We start from the raw sequence: 19,718 nt of genomic DNA on the forward strand, positions 1-19,718 counted from the left end.
GCACCCTCCGCTGCCCACCAGCCCCTTCCCCGAGCCCAGGCTGAGCGGGCGGCGAATACGTGGCCAAACCGGAGCCCAGAACCAGCTCCGCGGTCCGGCGGGGCCTGAGCGGGCCGGCCTGGCCCGGGCTGTGCTGGGCCTGCCCGGGATGGCCCGTACGGACTCGCCCCTCGCCGCAGCCCCTCGCTGCGGCTCCCCCCGTGGGCCGGGTTATGTAAGCGGTCCGGCCCCGAGCAGCAGCCGCCGCATCTGCGGCGCTCCCGCCCCTGTCCCCGCCCCGCTGCCAGCGCCAGAGAGGCAGGAGGCGGCGGCGGCAGCGCAATAGAGCAAGTTTTGTCTCCGGCGAAGGGGTGGCCGGGTCCCAGCGCGCTCGGCAGCCCGGCAGCATGGCCGCGGCGCCCCTGGGGCGGGCAGCAGCCCCCGCCGCGGCGGCAGCGCCCCGCTGAGCTCCCCGGGCAGCGGCAGCGGGAGCGGCCGTCTCCGCCGCCCATCCGGGCCGCCAGCCCGCCCGCCGGAGAGCGGCGGTCCCCCGGCTCGGCCCGGCGCGGCACCATGTGGGGCGGGCTGCACCCCCAGCCCGGCTTGCGCGGCTACAAGGCGGGTAAGGAGCGCTGAGGAGGGAAGGGGCTGGGGCGAGGGGGGGAGGCACGGGGGCCCGCGCCGCTTCCCCTCCCCCGACCCGGCTCCCTCCCGGGTCCCCGCGGGAACGCCGGAGGAAGCGGCTCTGCCCCCACAGCTCGCGGGAAGCGGCGCGGCCCCTTCCCCGCGCCCGGCGCCCGGAGGGGGACGTGGCGCCCGGAGGGGGCGCGGGGGCCGGCCCGCTGCCGCCGGCGCCGAATCGGCCCCAGCCGGGGGCTCAGCGTTTCCTTAGCTGGACCTCGCAGCGGATGACAAAAGCTGAGCTTAACCTACATAATCCGTTTCCATGTTCTGGGCTTTCTCTTCCGTCCCCGATTTGTGTTAGCGTCCCCTTGAGCAGAGTGTGTTGGAAGCGTGTTGCTCTTGATGCTTTTTCGTTTCAAATTCAGACCGGAACAAATGGGTCGAGTCTTGGTTTGGGTTTTTTTTTTGTTGGTTTTTTTTTTTTTTTCCTTTCTGCCCCTTATTTCTCCACCACTTCTCTGTCTTTGGTTTAATTAGAGCCTAGTTCCAGTAGGCTGGCAGGGATGCGTTGAAATGTAAATGCTTGGAGTTAGGTTGTTCCAGGGGAAGACACCTCTGTGCAGGCGATGGTCTGACTTCCCCCGTCACGGCTGTCAAACTGGCAGAGCAAAACCGGTGAATTGGCTGCAGAGCCGTGTGAGCATTGCTTTTGGGCAGGTAAGGCAAAGTACCGGCTCTTTAGGATGCCTTTTTCAGGATTTGAAAATGCTACTGGCTGTATCACCTGTCTTAGCCTGGCAGGGCTTCTGCAAATATTTTGTCATGTTTTGATTTATTGAAGCAATTGATCACAAGTGGAGGTCTGTGGTTTGGCTCTGCCATTGCAAGTGCAAAGTAGTGCTGTTGGAGTAATTTCTCTCCTTTAGAAATTTGGATTTATGTTTTATTTTTTGCAAAGGATGACTGTATAATGTGTATACAGTTAGCTGACATATTTAAATGGCGAGATTGTTTTGCTTACGACTGACAGGGTTTTTCTTGCAAACACAAGAGCTGCTAAGACATTCTCAGCAGCTGCCTGAATCTCTACAAGTAGGCTAATGTTCATCCCTGTAAGGTGAAAGAAGGCATTGTTCTTTTTTTCTGTACTGTGATTAAGTTATGAATTCCTGTGTATAACACATTTGCCTTGTTGAAGCATTTTAAAAAATTATTTAGTGCTTCCTGCAAAAGAATGGAGTTACATTATCTTTGTACTACAGCCTGCAAAGATAGTGGGTATTCCGAACAATAGGTGTGGAGATTTCAATTAATTTGATGGAAACTGCAGGAATTTAGGGTGTTTCAGTTCTTTATTATTTGTCTTTGGGACAGGAACATTAAAAGGTTATGTCACGATGTTCTCTGACACTAATTTCAGACCATTACAAAGGTTGTTGGTATTAATTTTTCACTTGTTTCAGAAAACTTTAGATTGTGACATTTGATATATTGTTTTCCCTTTTATTTGGGGTCAAATAAAGTGTTTTAGAACATGTTGAATTTGTCAGCAATTCCAGTGAATTATTGGATTAATGTTTTGCTTTGCTTGTTTGTCAGAATTGTCTGTAAGACTCATGAACAAATTTTTGTGTATTGCTTTTAGTTCTTCCCCTATCCCTTCTTTTCTTTCTAACTTGTATTAACCCTGAGTATTTAAATGTATTTTTCTCTGTAAGAAGTAGAAGTGTAAGGTAGAAAAACTGGTATCTAATTTGAGATAAGATAAACTAACAGAAAGTGATGATTAGTTAGAAGGCAAGTAGGTTGAGGTTTAACCTTGAGGGATGATGTGTGCATTATAATTTCCAACAGAAGAGTGCCCTCCTTCATCTGTCCTACTGGGAAACAGTTGAGAAGCTGTTTTGTGTGGTTTGTAATCTGTCTGAAGATGTGGAAGTTAATTAGCTCCATGCAGGTATTTTTATTGAAGGAGTGACAGCTACTAAGATCCTGTGCTATTGTTACTGCCATGTTAGATGTTTCTTCTGTAAGGAAGCTGTTCGTGGGAAAAGTGTTTTTTAGCAGGACAGTAGCATCCTACTAGGAAGCAGGAGTTTAGGCACTTATTTCTTAATCTGAAGGAACCTTTATTCTGTCAAGATATGTTTCATACTTCAATAGCAACTATTTGATGTAGATTCTAATTGTTGTGGGAGTATAACAGTTAATGACTTGATAATTTTTGGTAAACAGTATTTTTATACTGAAAAGCTTCTGTTTTGCTAGTTGTACTTTAGTTATCTATGAATATGGGTATTTATATATATATATATAAATCAGACAGTTGAAAATCATACAATTCCTTTACAAAGCTAGGTGCTTACTGAGCTGTTTACACAAGGGAATTATCAGGTTTTTTTGTAATAGATGCAAATTAATTCTGGTTATCTTAAAATGTAACAGGCAAGGACACTTCTGGAGCATATTTAATTTGTGACCTTCAGTTTTATTCTTCTCATTTCCAAATGGTACTTGCTTTTTGGTTCAATAGGAATGCCTGTACTGAAAAAAAAATTGCTGTCTTGCTGTTTGCATCCCACTGAGATTTTTTTTTGTTTTAGATAGGTGCTCCTTGTACAATCAGTGAATTTAATGACAAAGGTTGCTACTCATGCAAAATAATTTCAGCTCCTTACAGTCTCAGTGCCTGTCCTGAAAAATTAAATTGCTGTTTTTGAAATGTATATGATTGACTTAAGCCTTTCAGTCTTCTTGTACATGTGACTGTTTATGAAACCCTTGCAGCATAGTTTGTACCTCTGTAAAGACAGCAGTTACTCATGTGCTGTAAGAATTTAACTGCAGTGAAGGGCATACAGCATTTTAATCCCTTTGCTTATTTATCTAGACCAGCCTTTGAAATGCATACTTGGTAAATAACTCTTTTAAGACTGTGAAAGTGCTCATCTAGATATGGTTAGGCCATGTGTGTCCAACAGATGCTTATGGAAAGTGAAACAAGCACTCTTTGAAATGAAGTAACACAAATATTTATTACTTTTAGTAAACTATGCCACCTCTAGTCAAGCTTCTTTCCACTGTCCATTACTGCCTATTGGTAATATTGGACATCAAAAGGATTTTATTGGCCCTCTCTAAAAATAGTAGCCTGCACCCCTCTGCACCTGGAGCCCTGGCAGTGTGATTTTCCCTGCAATCCTTGTGCCTCGCTGGCAGTGTGACACACGTGGCTCTGAAAGATTATTTAATGATGTCACTAGCGAAGTGTCAGCAGCAATAAGGTCCCAGCACATTGTAAGGCCCGTGGGGCCCTGCCTTCTTGGGGTGCATGTGGGCTTCACAGGCAGCTTCCTATCTCAGCCGGGGTGGAGAGGGTGGGGCTGACGACACTCGTTTTCATCCTTTGAGGTGGAGGAAGAGACAGATGTCCGGTGCTTTTGTTTCTGTAACAAGTTTTCTTGCTCTGCTATTGGAGATTGCGGCCAAGGATGGTACAGCTTTGGAAGCATCTTGAAAATGCAGGTTTATCTTTACAGGCTAGGCAAGGCAATAAGTGGTGAGTTACTCCAAGTGTAGATTTTAAATTGATTACCAGTTATAAGTGTATAAATGTGTTTGTATGTGGTGCATTATGAAGATCGTTCATCCAGACTTAAAATGTAGGGTTCCAGCTGCAAGACGGGCTGCTAGAATGGCCTCTGCTGTCTTTCACAGATCACTATGGGGTCAAATGACATTCTGTGTTTGAGTGATGGTGAACAGGAACTACTTCCTTTCAAAAACGTCTTTTTTTTTTCCTACCTCCAGGCAACTCACTTTTATGGATATACCATCCACTCTTTTAGTGTGTGTAGAACACTTTTATCCAAGAAAAGAATGATGGATGTAAGGGTGTATTATGGTGTTGGTTTGGAGGTTAGCAGTTATTCTGATCTCCTGTATGTTACACTTCTGACTGAATATTGACTTGTGGTTGCAGTAATTCTTTGCTTTTAAAATTTTGGTTAAAGGAAGCAGTTACTACTTTAATAATTTGGAGAATAATGCATTTGTTTTACAGAATAAAGATGTAGTAAAAAGCAGCCTGAGCCATTCTGCGTGCCCTGGGGGAGGTGGTGAAGGAAGTGCTAGTAGGAAAATAGCACCTATAGATTCTCCAAATAATGTCTAGAATTTATATCAATCATATTTTGATTCCTAGAGTGCAAAGTTATTTATGCTAAGATTTTAACCAGGCACTTAATACCTATTAAAGAGGCCATGTGTTTCAAAATATGGTGCATGGTGGTAAGAATAGCTGAAAGGCTCCTAAATTGCATGACTTCAGGTTGTAGCGAGAGGTGATCATCTACCATTGTTGAAAGCAAAGCCTGTTTGTTGTAGACACGGAGAAGAGAGATAATATGATTCTTGTTCAGTATCAACTGCTTTGTCTTCTGTACTCTTTGGATGCTTGTCTTTAACATACAACTTGCCTGTGGTTTAATAATTAGAGAGTTAAACTAATTGTCATTTCCTGTGCTGGTGGTTCTTTGGCTGAAAAAGTGCTGACTTGGTTGTAGTTTTCAGCAATCTCTTGGGTGGCCAAGTATGTCTTAGAATTGTACACTGACAATGAAACAGTCTCATTGTGGTTGTGATTAGCTTTAAAACACACTCAGGCGTATTCACTGTGATTCAGAAAGTGGCTTTCTTACTGGCTTTTGCCACGGGTTAGCCTTGGCTCACTACTCACTACTGCTTGCTGTTCCCAATCCTCAGTGAGACAGGAGAGAAAATAGGATGGAAAAGCTCATGTTGAGATGAAGACAGAGATTGCTTGCCAGCTGCTGTCACAGGCAGAACAGATTTGGCCGTGGTGTCAGTCCATGTTGACTCCTTTTCACTTCTTTTCTCCGTCCTCGTGCTGTTGCCCTGCTCCAGCCTGGTCCCTCTAGGCCCTTACAGGGTACCTCTGCTCGGAGCTCCTGCTCCTCCTCCTCTGCTCCTGCTCTTGCCTCTGCTTTCACAGGACTGCTCCTCACACTCTTGTTCTCCCTGACTCATTGCTCTTTCTGAACAAATGCTTTCCCTGAGGCACTGCCGTCATGGCAGTGGGGGCTCAGCTGAACCCTGCTGTGGCTGCCTGGAGCCGTCTGGGACCGGCTGTGTCCATTGCCTGGCAGCCCCAGACACTCCTCCCGGAGGCCCCCTCTGCAGCCCCCCCAGCTCTGGGCAGCTGCACTCCATAAAACTTCTTCAGGAGAAATTCATTATATAATTCCATTATATTTTGATATTTCTTTTCTGGAATAATACACTCTATTTAAGAGTGTCCTGATGTTTATTCCTGCCAACACTGAGGGAAAGTGTACTGAAGTATAATAAGTTCTAGCTCTTGCCCTAGGCTCCTACATGAAGTTTCTTGCTGTCTTGGGCAAGTTGAGGAGGCACTGAATGTGGCCAGTGGGACACTGCAGATCAGCTGCAGAGGCCTAGAAGTGGATGGCTGGAGAAGAGAGGAACTTGCAGCAGGGAATAACTCATGTAAATATGCTCCCAAGTGTGTTAGTCCTGATGATGTGTCAGGATGTCTCATATTCCCAGAAACTGCTGACCCCTGTGGAATTGCCCCTGAGGATGCTAGCTTTCCCTGGGCACTGTGCTCCACGGCATCTGGCTCGGTTGCCTGAGTGCGAACATCCTATTGATTGCCCAGCCACGCTCAAGTGACCTATTTCTCTGCAGCCAGCCGTGCCGTAAATGACACTGCATCTTTCTGTTCCTCATTCCCCAGGGATCTCTGCTGTTTTTTGAGATTCGAAAAGCCCATCTGTAACACAAAGAAAAGAGGCTGACTTTTGAGAATTTTTTTATTCTTTTTCTTTAAAGGTGTGATAGTCTCTGAAATGTGGGAAAATATGGCAGGTAAACTCCTCTTTTTGCCTGAAGGGGTGTGTGTAGGTGGATTGCAGGGCATGATTTCATTTTGCAGCTAAAATAATCTAGTTGGTAGTTGCTCCCACCTTTCTGTGTACCTCCACTTATATGCTTCCCATGTACCCATTCTAACACTTGCTCAGCCTTACAGCAAATTGGGGAAGCTGGAGCAGGAAAATACTGCAGTTAAATACTGAATGAGGGATTTACAGTTGTCTGGCCCTGGTGTCACGCATCTGACAGGAATCTGTGGGTTTCACTGCAGAAAGCATCTATCCCGATGTCTGGCAGGTGTGGGACATGTAGAGTTAAATAGGCTAGCTTTTCAATCAGCTGGTGGACACTGGAAAAATCTCCCAGCACAGTCTTGGTTTGCTGCTGCAAATGACATCAGGAAGTATATAGTTAATCCCCAGACTTACCAGGAAGGTTAAGGAAGGTTAAGTGAAGATCAGGAAAAAGTGACATTAATTCCATTGGACAGTGTAACTTCCTCCAATTAGTGGACTCAAAGGTTTAAGCAAGTCCAGAATAATGGATAATGACTGAAGAGGTGGTAGCAGACTCTCTCAGTTTTGCTGAGGAGGGCCAGTGCAAGTAGTGTCAAGTAAAGGTATTAACTGCTTCTTTGTTTCTTAAAATACCTGAAGTAGACTTAGCAAATGCAATTAAAAAAGAGAAAGATGCATTCAGCTTTCTGATATGTTAGAGGCCAGTGGTGTGGTATTCAGATGAGAAACATTCCTGAATGATCCTGGAGTCAGATCTGAGATTCCTTATAAGGTATCCCTATATTTTTAATGTTTGTTTTACTCCTTTCATAGCATGATTTCCAGATGGTGTGGAAAGCTGCAACTTTTTTTAATGTTTCAAAGCAAATTAACCTTTTTTTTTTTTTCTTCAAGCCTGTCTTTTTTATAAGATGGTGTCTTCTTGCCTGAATGCCTAAATGTTCAACATTTACGCCTTTTGGCAATTCTCAGTGCCTCTAGGGGCATTCATATAGTTGAGAATTAATGCTTTGTTTAAAAGTTCAGTGGCTAACACTGATCAAAGACCTGGTGGTTCTGCAGGTAATAAGAAAACAAAGTACAAAGTGTGGCAACCTAACTAGAAGCGCAAAAAAAAATTGGAAATACCATTGCTCAAAACTTCATCATTTTTGCTACTTAGCAAGACCAAAGCTAACAGTTGCAGTCTGAAATCCTTTCTGTTCTCAACATCTGAAATTACCAAACTGATTGAACAAAGACTTTTGTTTGGTTGGTAGAATTATTGTAATGTAAAGCTTTACATCTAAAGTGACTGTAGTTGTGAAGACAGAAACACAAAAAGTGCTGGTTTTGACTGAGGGTATCCTAAATAGACTTGATGGTGTATTGTGTGAATGATTTTTTTTTTTTTAACTACTACTTAACTACTACTTCTCAATTTCCAGGGTATTGTCCTTCTTTATATTGAATAGGTGTGAGAGGAGGCTCTAAAGCTAAGTGTGGGGAAAAGCTGTGCTCTGTGACATGGGCTGGAAACTGAAAGTTTGTAAGGAAAATCTCCTTATGTCTTATATGAAGACAGAATTTCAGCCTTTCTACTGATAAGTAACAATGTGGGAACTCCCTTGCATAGTTCTGTTACTCCCTGCATACTTCTATTAGCATGCACTAAACCTATAGCTTGGAGGCTCAGTTTTGTGATACTTGCACATTAAAGTAAGTCCTGTTGTGTTAATAATGCACATTAGACCTCTTTAACAGTGCTGAGATTTTTTCCTTCATTTTTCATACTTGAGCAAAATATTTCAGCGAAATTTTATTTTGGGGGAGTCTCTGTTTTCTCCATTTATTTTGTTGTCAAGGATATTTTTAGAACTGATATATGACTACAAAGAGAAGACAAATGATGCACTTTTCTTTCGTAAAGTAAGACTGTTAGACTCTTATTTGTTCCATTTTGCAAAGCGTGGGAGCTACTTAAAACCGTTTAGTATTTTTTGACTCATTTTAGCAGTTAGGATTACTTCACTTTTCCCCATGCACAGAGGAGATTGAATTAAGCCTTTAAACAGAGAGAGAGAGGACAAAGGTAATTCTGTAAGAAAAATGTTACCATGACAAACAGCTTGGAGAACAAGTTACCTGTTTTTGAATACCGATAAAGCTAAGCTGTAAGAAGGGGTTAAATGTTATAACCTGTGATCATTACATTTTTTTTGATAAAAGGATTCAGCTGATCAACTGCAAATGCACAGCTTTTTTAACAGACCCAAAGAACTGACTGCATGTCCTGAGGGCTTGCCATTCAAAGTTTATATGAACTTTAAGCATAACTTAATGTGTTTATTTTCCTTGGTATTCTCCTCTTCGTACTGCTGTTGATAAACTTTCCAAGTTCAAAAGGTAGCCTTCTCCTCTGTAGTTGGTATACGGAGGTGAATGGAAACTAGGAATATAATTTTGTGCTTCCATGGGGTGAATAGTGCATTGAGTCCAAAAACAAAGAGGCAAGGCAGCATAGCAGGCATGAGGTAATAGTTGTAGTGTGTGTGCCAAACATGAAATAAGAAACATCTGCAGTTTGTATTTTGAAGTTCTGTTTTATGCAAATGTGCTATCTGGAAGCAGAAAACTCACAGGAGTGCCATCAACAATTGGACTGAATTTTTGGTCTTCCTCCTGTCAGTAATGAAATGAAAGCAAACCTCCTTCTTTCCTGTCAAGGTCGGAATTTAATCATTGGTTTGATGATAAATAGCTACGTATAAATGCTATGTATGAATTATAAAGTGCGTTATGAATTGGTGTTTGGTTTACATACTTTCTAGAGTAGAAGTCAGGGAAGGCAAAGCCCAGTATTACATACTTGTGTCAGTTTAAGGATTTTGCCACCTTTTTAGTTAGCAGTTGAACACAGCTCTCTGCTAGCTGAACAGATTTTTCCTTCTCAGCCAGAGATTTATGCCTATCTTGCTTCAGTTTAGAATCTGCCTCAATGTGCAGTTTGGCAGTAGGATAAGCCTGGTTGCTGCTGGGCATCAGACCTGTAGGTTCCCACTCCCTCCTTGGCACTGCTTCTTGTCGGACCCCTTGCTGAAAATCTTAGAAAGTCAAATTAACAGATCACCTTTTCCATCAGCAAGGACAGTTTGTTCCTGAGCCACCTTCTGTAGGCTCTGGAGTGGCAGCACTTACGCTGGGGAAGCAGGACGGGTGTGTGTCTGGGCAGGCTGAGCAGCCTTTGCGCAGACCAGTAGATCCAATTAGCTCTGATGTCAAACAGTTCCCAGCTCAGACTCATTTTAGCTAGTGACATAAGCTGGCCAGCTGGACTCTTTGCTGGAAAGACAGGGATGTTCACTTCTTACTTTCTATAGGCTCTGGTGGGGTTTATAGAGTGCAAGCTACCTGATTGTGTCTTTGATCTGCCATGGCAAGATTCTCAGAAGCTCATCCATCCTATTGACTTATTTATGATTTTTAGTTGCCGTTGTTCCATTAAATTGCATACTTTCCTGCATGAGATACTTTGTAGCTTGTTATTTTACAGTCCTGTGCACATTTGTTAAGTCATAAAAATCAGACCTTGTAAAGGTTCACTTTGAAATATTGTTTTGTATAGAAAACAAATGTTTCATACTTGTAATTATCTATGATGAGAGATTGTACATTTAGCCACTTCTGAGGGGGAAAGTAACCCAAACTATTTAACCTTTATAAGAAATTTGAGAGGCAAAAGAAACTGGAGGTTTGGTGACACAATCCACTTAAAATTTAGCTCTCAGGAAACTGAAGCAGAAATTTATGTTCCTTAAAATATGACCATAGCCTGTTTTGGTTTTTTTTGTAAAGGCAGTTTTGATACTGCCAGTCAGGTGTATGTGTACTTTTAGGATTGTATTTTGAATATTTTCTTCTTAAGGTTTCTTTCTTCTACTTTATTTTTTTTTTCTCTACTATTTTATGTTTTTCTCTCTACTAGGTTAATTCTTTTGCACATTAGTAATACAGAGGAGGCAGTGTTAGCAGCTTTTACAAGTAAAAATGTTGATAAAAAAATCTCTCTCAATAGTCTCCTGTTTAAACTCTTACATTCCTATTTTTCTTTCCCTGCTTCCTTCTATATCTGTTCATTTTTATCTTTCTTCATGCTTAGATTTGTTCTAATCCGTATGTAACTGGAAAACTTAGTTAAATAGCTTGCAGGCTTTGTCAAGAAAGCACACTAATAAAGGATATGAGTCCTTAGAATGAATCATACTTGAGCTATCTGACACTGTAATGTACTTTTGAGAAACTGAAATGTAAAAATTTAATAGTTCATGCTGTCATTTCATCCCACTTTACCCTGCTTCTTATTGCACTTTGATTAAACTGTATCATCCACCTACTCTCAGCTGCATTCATGTGAGAGGAGGGACTAGGGACCTTCTGGTATTTTAGTTCATGGCCAGCTGGTAGAGCTGTGAGTTTCCACCACTTCCAGAGCATTTGTAAAAAAAGGATCCCGAAACTGTTGTCTGGGCACCTTCCCTGAAAGCATCAGAAACCTCTCTTTCCAATGTTTTGCTCACCCTGAAAGAGAAAAGCCTGCATAGTAGACATGGAACTTATTTGGGACTTTTATATTAATAGAAGTTGCAATTTGTTTTGCAGAAGGACCATGGAGATGAAGTGCACCAAGGAAGTATGTGTCTAGGAGGTTAGAGCTGGGATGCTGTTTTTTAAACATTATTTTCAAAAGAATTTATGAAGTAGTTATTTATCAAAGTAAGTTGGTTTTTTTTGGTTTTTTTTGCCTCTGTCTGGAAGGAACACTGCCATGCCAGGATCTTTTTATTGTGTCAGGAAATCAGATTGAATGACTGCACCTTATCATCTACCTTAGACTGAAGGAGACTGCTGTTGCACCATTCTATTGCTAACTCTTAGCTTTTTTAAAATCCCTATATAAATGTGTTAAAGTATGACATCTGCTCTTGTGTCTACTTTTGGAAAGGCTTTTTAGCATTTGGGTTCCCCTGCCTCCATTGCCTTTTCTCATCATGTTATCTTTTCAGCAGTTAAAAAAAAATAGAATATTATGTGAAGGCTTGTTGTGCATGAAGCACATGCCAGAGTGAGATTTTCTTTAATCTTGTGGCAGTAATGATCTTGCAGGTATGATGAGTAAACAAACATTTTCCAACCAGAGTGAGTTTTTTCCTACAATACAGCGACTGTATCATTGAGAGACCACTTGTGGGTTTGTTTGTAGACTTTTTGAAAAGATGTGTGGCTATGCAGCCCTATGGGACAGGAGAGAGAGCAAAAGAGGGGCTGTGGCACCTTAGAAAATTTATTGAGAAGGTAGGTGTGTGTAGAAGATGCAACGGGAATAAGTTCAGCAGTGTCAGGGGATTATATGAGTGGAACTGGGTTGAAGGTGAGTTGACTTCTTTCAAAGTACTGTCATATGATCTTTGTGCATAATTAGCAGTGTTTTGGGTAAAGGTACAGATGGTGAGGGTAAAGTGATTAATTGTGGCAGTGTCTTTGGGCTGAATGTTGACTCCCTTTCCTTGAAAGGGCTTCAGGCAGACTTCAGTGCCACCCTGGCGTGAAATACGACTGTACAGCCTGGTCACATCCATGATGACTAGAATGAGCTTTGCATAGTTAGTTTTGATAGTACTGTAGAGAGGTCTTCTTCAGAATCCTTTGACTGTATAAATTTGCACTGACTGTCATGGGTGATTCATTTCTGGTCACAATCCATGTCAGTCACAGTGTGGAATAGAAAAAAAAAAACAACAGTATTCTTAGTTCAGGATATATCTGCTGTGAAACCCAGTTAAGTCTTTTGCTGTTGCTTTCCATTCAGTGTCTAGGTAAAGTAACAGTATCATAGCTGTCACTTAAAATAATAATCTTTACATTCAAGCATATTAGAGGTATTTTAGGAACCAAATATAAAGATGGTAGTGTTATTATTTTGTGTATGTACATCATAGGGGATCCGTGCATGAAATTAGGTGTACAGAATTAACTGTGAGTATTACTGACAGCAATAGATGACAGCACTCTGTAACACACAGAAAAAGATATGTGTTTTTGTGGAGTGAAATTTCAACAACTGTTCCCTTTTAATAATCTACTTCCTGTCCTTTATATACTTAGTTGTAAAAGGATCTGGTTTAAATGCCTAGACTGGAAACAGAGGACTATGTTGGTATATTTAACTGATCAAATTTATGGAGGCATCAACTGTCTGTATAAACAAGGCTTTTGAGATTTTTTTATGATCTTACACGTATTTTGTCATGTTTGTTGGTGAAAGTTGTAGCCTGGTAGACACTACATTTTTTCTCTTTTAGTGAATCCTATGAAAGATAGATTTTTCTGGTCCAGTAAAGAGTGGTCATACATGGATACTAATGTACAATTCAGCAGCACAAATGTTGATTAGAAATTTTTGCTCGCTTTTCTTACCCCACTCTGTATTTTGGGCAGATGGACACTGGCTGTTGATTGGCAGGTTTGAGATGAGAGCAGCAGGGTGAGGCAGGTGTGCTGGCTAAGCAGTGTAGGGACTCCTGTGTATCTTCCCCTTTTACACTTGGCTGTTTTAGTGTAGGCTGTTTGCTGTATGAAAGATCATGCATTTGCAGAGAGCTGTTCAAAAAGGAGATGGGGAGTATAGAATGGGGTGCATAGCAGTCAGGGATTCCTCAGGACTTGGCCCAGAATGTGAGTTTCAAGTAAAGTAAGTAATACATTAATTTTTAAATAATGTCTTGGACTAATGAGGTCTATAAGGTCCTATTTTATGGGCTACTTACTGTTCAGGCTTAATATTTGGGTTTGTTTCTACTATCTTGGTACTTGTATTTGGCTGTTTATGTTACAGCTTTTCTAAGCTGATTGAACTCACTTTCTCATGCAGATGCTTGTATATTTGTAATGGCCTTCTATGAAATAGAATCTCCACTAGGTCTGCAAGGTTACACAATTGTGTGGATGTGCCATGAAACATTAAAGACTGTAGACTCCTGGATTGCATCATTAGCTATCCTTTTCAGAAAAAGAAAGGAGTATGTTTAATGTCAGGGGAGCAAAGAGAAAGCATTTATTGAAATGATCATAGGCAATCATGTTCTATTGACATACCCAAAATGGGTTAAAACCCACATATTGTTTACCTACTGAAAATGAAACCAAGTGTCTTTCTTGGGACATACCCTTTTTAAATGTAGAGGCTTTTCCTCAACAGTAGAAATCCAGTGAAAAAACTGACTGTTCTACCCCAGCCCATGTCCACACCTCTGTGTACAGGATGGCTGTAAGAAAAGGCATGAGCCTGGTGACAGTGCTGTGGGTGCACTCTGGCTGCTGTGCAGAGCCAGCTGTGCATCCCATGGGATGAGAGGGGAGTGCCTGACTGAAGAGACCCTTCTGGGGCCCAGAGCACTGTGCAGGTAGACTTCTATATTTCCCTGGAAAGCTAGATGGGATCTGGCTGGCCTGTGTTGAGTCAGAGCTTAGAAAGTCTTGCTGGCCTCATTCTGGCATGCTGTGTGTAGCTATGGATGTGTACCAGCACTTAACTTCTTCAGGCCTACCAGCTCAAGGATCAGGCTTCGTGAGTTAACTCTGTGATGCTGAACTGTCCTTGGGTGCAAAGGTGCTCCAGAAAGCTTTAACTCTGTGATGTGCCAGCATGTCCTCCTGGACCTGTGCTTCAGCATGCCACCTGGGGCTTGGTGTGTCCCAGGCTGTCTGTGTGTAGGTGTAAAACTGAGAATAGATTATAGCAGGGTGTTTTGTGGTGCCTGTTATTTTCTCTATTTACAGTACCTGCAGAGATCCCAATGGGAATGACTGTCTGCCCCCTCTAGTATGTTACCCCTGTTTGTTCACCAAAATCTAGTTGTACTGGGTTATTGCATCTTTTACAGTATATTGCAACAATATGTTTGGAATGTGAGAGACTCTCGAGATTTTTGGAAAATTTTCTTGGAATGGAAGATGGTAAAATGCTGGAAGAACCAGAGAGGTTGTGGAATCTGTGTCCTTGGAGGTGTTCAAGACTCAGCTGGATGGGGCCCCGAGTAGTCTGATCTAATTATCTTGCTTTCAATTGAAACTAAGAGTAGGTGACTTCTGAAAGTCCTTTCTTAAGTTACTCTCATTCTGTGCTATTTTTAGCTTTTATTCCTCAAAGTTCCACCATAACAAAAAGTTGCTCTCCCTTTTGGGGGTTTGTATATGGATGGTTGTAGGCTCACATGCTGAGTATTTGTCTAACCAAGAGATCTAAAAGTTTGACACTTAGTGCTGTGTTAATGCTATCACTACTCCATATTAAATAATCTGCTGCATTTCTTTTAACACGTGTAACACTTAAAAGCTGAAATGTCACCAAAGAGTTGTATGGTGGAGAACGGCATAATAAAGCCTGAATCAATCTAAATTTCTCTTCTATAAATATATTTTAAATGTCTCCTAAACCAGAACTGTCTCTGATTTAATTAGCTTGGTCTTCCATAAGTCAGTTTTACTCTTGCTGGAATATCTAAATGCAGCTTGAGAGGGATGAATTGTAATTCTTGTGGAAAGTAGCCCTGTTCAGTGGGAGGGATGGTAAAATTATTGTTCCCAAAGCAGCCAGAGTGTTAGTGAAAAATGTGCTGGATGGTAGGAGGGGAAGAAATGTCCCAGTTTCCCACTAGCTGTATGCAAAACGGTCACACTTGAGTACATTAGATGATGACACAGAGAGGGTGATATGAAGGATGACACCTGGAGTGGTATTCCTTTGGAATCTTGGCTGGGACCCCTTTACAGGGTGTGACTGGTGAGCCATGGGCACATGTGTTCATGTCTGGCTCCTCTGGTCTCTCACCCTTGGATTTGAAAGATACTCACTGGAATAGTTAAGGAGACTTCTGGAGAGGAAAAGCTTAGAATAGAGGAAATGCACTGCACAAGGTATACTGAAGTAGAATGAAGGGGAAGAAAGGGTGATTTTGAATTATGGGGAGAAAAGGTAGGCAAATGAGCTAAAAGGAAGAAGCAGCATTAATTCTCCATCTCAGTGGAGAATGAAGTTGAAGCTAATGTGATGGACAGGTATATTTAAGGCCTTCAAGAATCTACCTACAAAAAATGCTGTTTTAGATGTCATGTTACAATTCAGTAGTGCATGCCATAAGGAATTTACTGTGTAAGTATTTACTGTGTTGCTCAATTTTCAAGTGGCTTGGCAAGCTGTTACCACTCTGGCTACTAGGTCTAGTGATTTGGCTGCTATATGGGGATCATGTATGTATTCATGTCTGTGGGGGTGGGGTTATATATGTACCCACATAATTTTTGCCTCATTTTCTGAACAATTTAATTTATTGGAAATAGCAGATGTCATTGCAGAGGCAAGTTGCTGTTATGACTTCAGATGGACACTGCTGAAAGTGTTTAAATGATCTAAAAATAATGTCATGTAGCATAAGAGACATTATATGTGAGCTGATACTTCTTCATGAGTCATTTCCTGCTGAAAGTGCTATACAAAGCTAAGTGCTAGAGGGGGTGTATGTATGTGATTATATATAAATGAAGAGCAGCCGTGCTTTTTTCCACGGTTCTTCATGTGCCTGTGCTGGTTCAGAGTATGAGTGTGGTGATCAATATTCTGCCTTTAAACAATGCTCATATTTAGATATTGGCTATTGGAAATTGTAATGGTCTTCTGGGGTTGTACTGTGATAAATTTTTCCTTGAGGTTGACTGTGAGAATGTGTGGCCTACTTTAAAAACTCCTTGAACAGAGGAACTAATTGCTGCTCTGAATGGTGTTTTAAATTGTAATATTTTAACGATTATTTAAATTAAAAATGAACCAAAATGAAACAAACCACTAAATGGATATGTCTCACAGAGGCAGTTTGTGTGCAGCTACATAAGGAATTACTTTGAGTATTGCTGTTGGTGATTTCATTGCTGGCTGTATCAGCTAGATCATGTAGTTTTTATGCACAGTAGAAGAGGACTGTATCTCAGTGGCCAAATCTTCAACTGGTTTCTGTCCCAAAATTAATTCATTGCTTTCTATTTGAAGGCTTGAAATGCAAAATTCTGCTGTGAATTGAGAATCAGTTTTAGGATAGGAATTGTATGGTAAGTGTTAAAGACTTCAAGAAAAGTTTAAGCGTCATGTTTCTAAATAGTAAAAATACATGTGTTGGAGTTTTGGGAAAGCTTTTGTCTAGCAGAAGGATTTTAATTAACAAAAAAAAAAACCTCTCCAAGACACATACACAGCCTGACTCAAGTTTTATATATGAGACATAGGATTCAGTTTTCATCTTGACAGGTATTTTGTTGCTGACTTCTGTATTGTATCTCTAATGACAGACTTCTGTTTTCTTTTTTATAGGCTCAGATTATTCATCAGTGGGATGGTTACCTGGTACTGAATCCCTGTGGCAGTCCTCAACAATTTCATCAAGCAGTCAAAACAATCCTGTGAGAAGACACAGCATAGCTTCTGACAGTGGGGACACTGGGATTGGTACCTCCTGTTCTGACAGTGTGGAAGGTGAGTTGACACTCCTAAGTTTTGTATGTTTCTGAGAGAGAAATGATCCAAAATATTTTAAAGATCTTTTTCACAAGCTAACCATATATCTGCAAAGCTGTTGAGCTCATGTGGTTTTTTCTTGCTGGAGCCAAGTAATTGTTTTGGTGAGGGTTGATTAATTTAGTTCTACATGAGTTGTTTGCATTAACTTGCATCTCTGCCACAAAAGGGGTGCTTAAGTGTTACATGTTTTGATAATTGCAGTTGCAAGAAGTGCCAGGTTTATACAGAGGAGTAATGTTCTGTACTACGGCACTTGATAAACAAGTGGGAAAAAGCAGACACTTTTGAGGGAGCTGATAAAAGGACAGTGCTTTCTGGTATTCATTGTGTGTGTGTCACATAGTGTGTGTCAGCAAAGAAAGTTTGCTCATCATGCCGTGAGGAAAACATACTGTCTCTTCTCATCTCCGCTTCTGGTGGGAAGGAATTTGCATTTTATTGCATGGCATTTGACACAGTCAACAATCTTTAAGAAAAATCAACAGTATCTAAAGATTGTCAGAACTTAGTTTGGATTAAATCATGATTAGTCAAAGGTGATTTTATCAGGGAGGGGTACAGCCTCTACAGTGGCAGTGTTTCCATAACATTGTCACCCTCCCTATGCAGCCTGTTGCTGGAATTAAGCTGGAATGAGGGAGAGCTAGGCTGTAGTAAGACTTGAGGCTTCCTTCTTGCATTGACTTATTTCCCAGTAAGATTTTTGAGACAGATAATGAATGACAGCAGGACTGTGATATACTTTACTCCAGCATCTTTCTATGCCTGATAAATTTTGCAAAAGGTATAGCTGGAATGAGGAAGAACAGGAAGAATTAGTAGAAATGAAGTAAGGAATGCTGAATTGGTGTAAGACAGAAGTCTCTGTGGAGGGCTGAGCATTCCTGAGGAGAGGTCCAAATGCCTCAGTTAAGTCTGTCAGACCTCTTTTGCACATGAGAAAATCCCTTCCACCCTCTTTCTGTTGCATCTGTCAGCTCATAACTTGCTTTGTTTCCTTTCATTTGTAAACAGTTGTTGGCTTTAGCAAAATAAAGGTTTTGCTCAGATATTCAAATTCTTGAGTGCAAAACTGACATAGTAAATGGCTATTAATGCAGCAGGTTGGGTTTGTTTTTTTTTTCCCAAGAGATGTAGGGGGGATAAGCACTCTCATGTTGTGTATTTATATATAGATTTAATCACTCCCAGCCAAATGCTACACAATAGTATTTTAAGACACGGCATTTGAATTAAAACCATGCCCTCCCCTCCCCCCATTTGAGGGGTTGGATGAAGGAGAGGAAATGAAACAACGGCTCCTCATCAGATGTTCTGTTCTCCTCTGTAGGCGAGAGAATAATCTGTTCAGGGCTGGGTGGGGGGAGACCGTGCTGGGGGAGGAGAGTAAAATAAAGAGGGGAAAGGTTGCAGCAACAGATAGTTCATGAGGTTTGTCTTCAGCCGTGCTTGACAATGGTCAGTTCTACTGCATCCTTAATGTTATGCATTTCCCACTGCCTTGTTTGAAAAACTTTCAAGTAGCACAAAAGACAGCATTAAAGAAAAAAGGAGGGAAACCTGATGGTGAAATGAAGATAAAAGGAAGAATCATGTGACAGGCCTGGAAATTGATAGTATATGTATGTTTTTAGTCAAAGGGGTTGTTGCCTATGATACCTAGCTGTCTGCATCTCTCAAGCTGCCCCCTGCACACATCCACAAAAAGGAAAGAGTATCACTGTCATCTGTGGAACTGTCAGGCCAGACTGGTAATTGCAGACTTGATGCTGACCATCTGCTATCAAAGTGATGCTTGGGAAGAAGCTCCTGGGGATTTTTCAGAGCAGATTTTTTTCTTTTTTTTGCAAATTGGGAGATTATTACAGTTTTTAACAATGCTAGGATAATGACTTGTGGACATGCTATTTCCTTTCTTTTAAGCCCACTGAAAATAAAAAAATTAATTGGAGAATTGGCATTAACATCTCCTTTAATTCTGAAGGTTGCACCTGAGTTTGATGGTACAGATATATAGTTGCTAATAAATATGCTCATGCAGGGAATGGACCTCAGGTACATTTAAAATATATTTTTACTAGGATTTTTTCATAACCTCTTTAATGTTCTTTCAAATTAATTTTCTTACTCATACTAATTTCAGGAGCATTCATTCTCTTAGAAAAATGTAGAGTTAAAAAAAAAGAGACAAGTATGTCTTGTGTTTGGCTCAAATCTGTGTGATTTGGAGGGAAAAAACTGGGTTTTGACAAGAACAGGGGAAAGGAAATGTTAAAATGCATTCAGTTGATTTTATATTGTTGTGCAAAGGTAGGAAAATTAGGAAATGAAATAGGTAGTGGAGTTTCACTGTTGAAATTGCATGATGTTGATGTGCACTGTGGGAGCTGAGGACAGAAATTTATAAACCTTAAATGTGGGGATGTTAGTTTGGGTAGATCTGATGCTTAATTCGGAGTGCTCTTAATTTAAAGATAAAAGGCATTTTATATCTGTTTAAACTACAGTTAATGTATTTGGGGGTTTTATTTGTTTCCTGTTAGTTTGTTTCCTGTTCTGTCTTCACATGAGCTTTTGCA

The 19,718-nt window shown here is 41.2% G+C and overlaps 1 protein-coding gene across 1 annotated transcript in view; it reads left to right on the forward strand.

Moving 5' to 3' along the window:
* Positions 1-286: 286 nt before the first annotated feature.
* CEP85L (centrosomal protein 85 like) overlaps positions 287-19,718 on the forward strand; it is a 106,745-nt gene continuing 87,313 nt past the window's right edge. Inside the window, exons 1-2 of the mRNA XM_015622375.2 lie at positions 287-601; positions 16,933-17,094. Coding sequence (XP_015477861.1) covers positions 553-601; positions 16,933-17,094 — 211 coding nt within the window. The 5' untranslated portion in view covers positions 287-552. The remainder of the gene's footprint in view (positions 602-16,932; positions 17,095-19,718) is intronic.

Source organism: Parus major, chromosome 3 (genome assembly GCF_001522545.3).
Source record: "Parus major isolate Abel chromosome 3, Parus_major1.1, whole genome shotgun sequence".
Lineage (NCBI taxonomy): Eukaryota > Metazoa > Chordata > Aves > Passeriformes > Paridae > Parus > Parus major.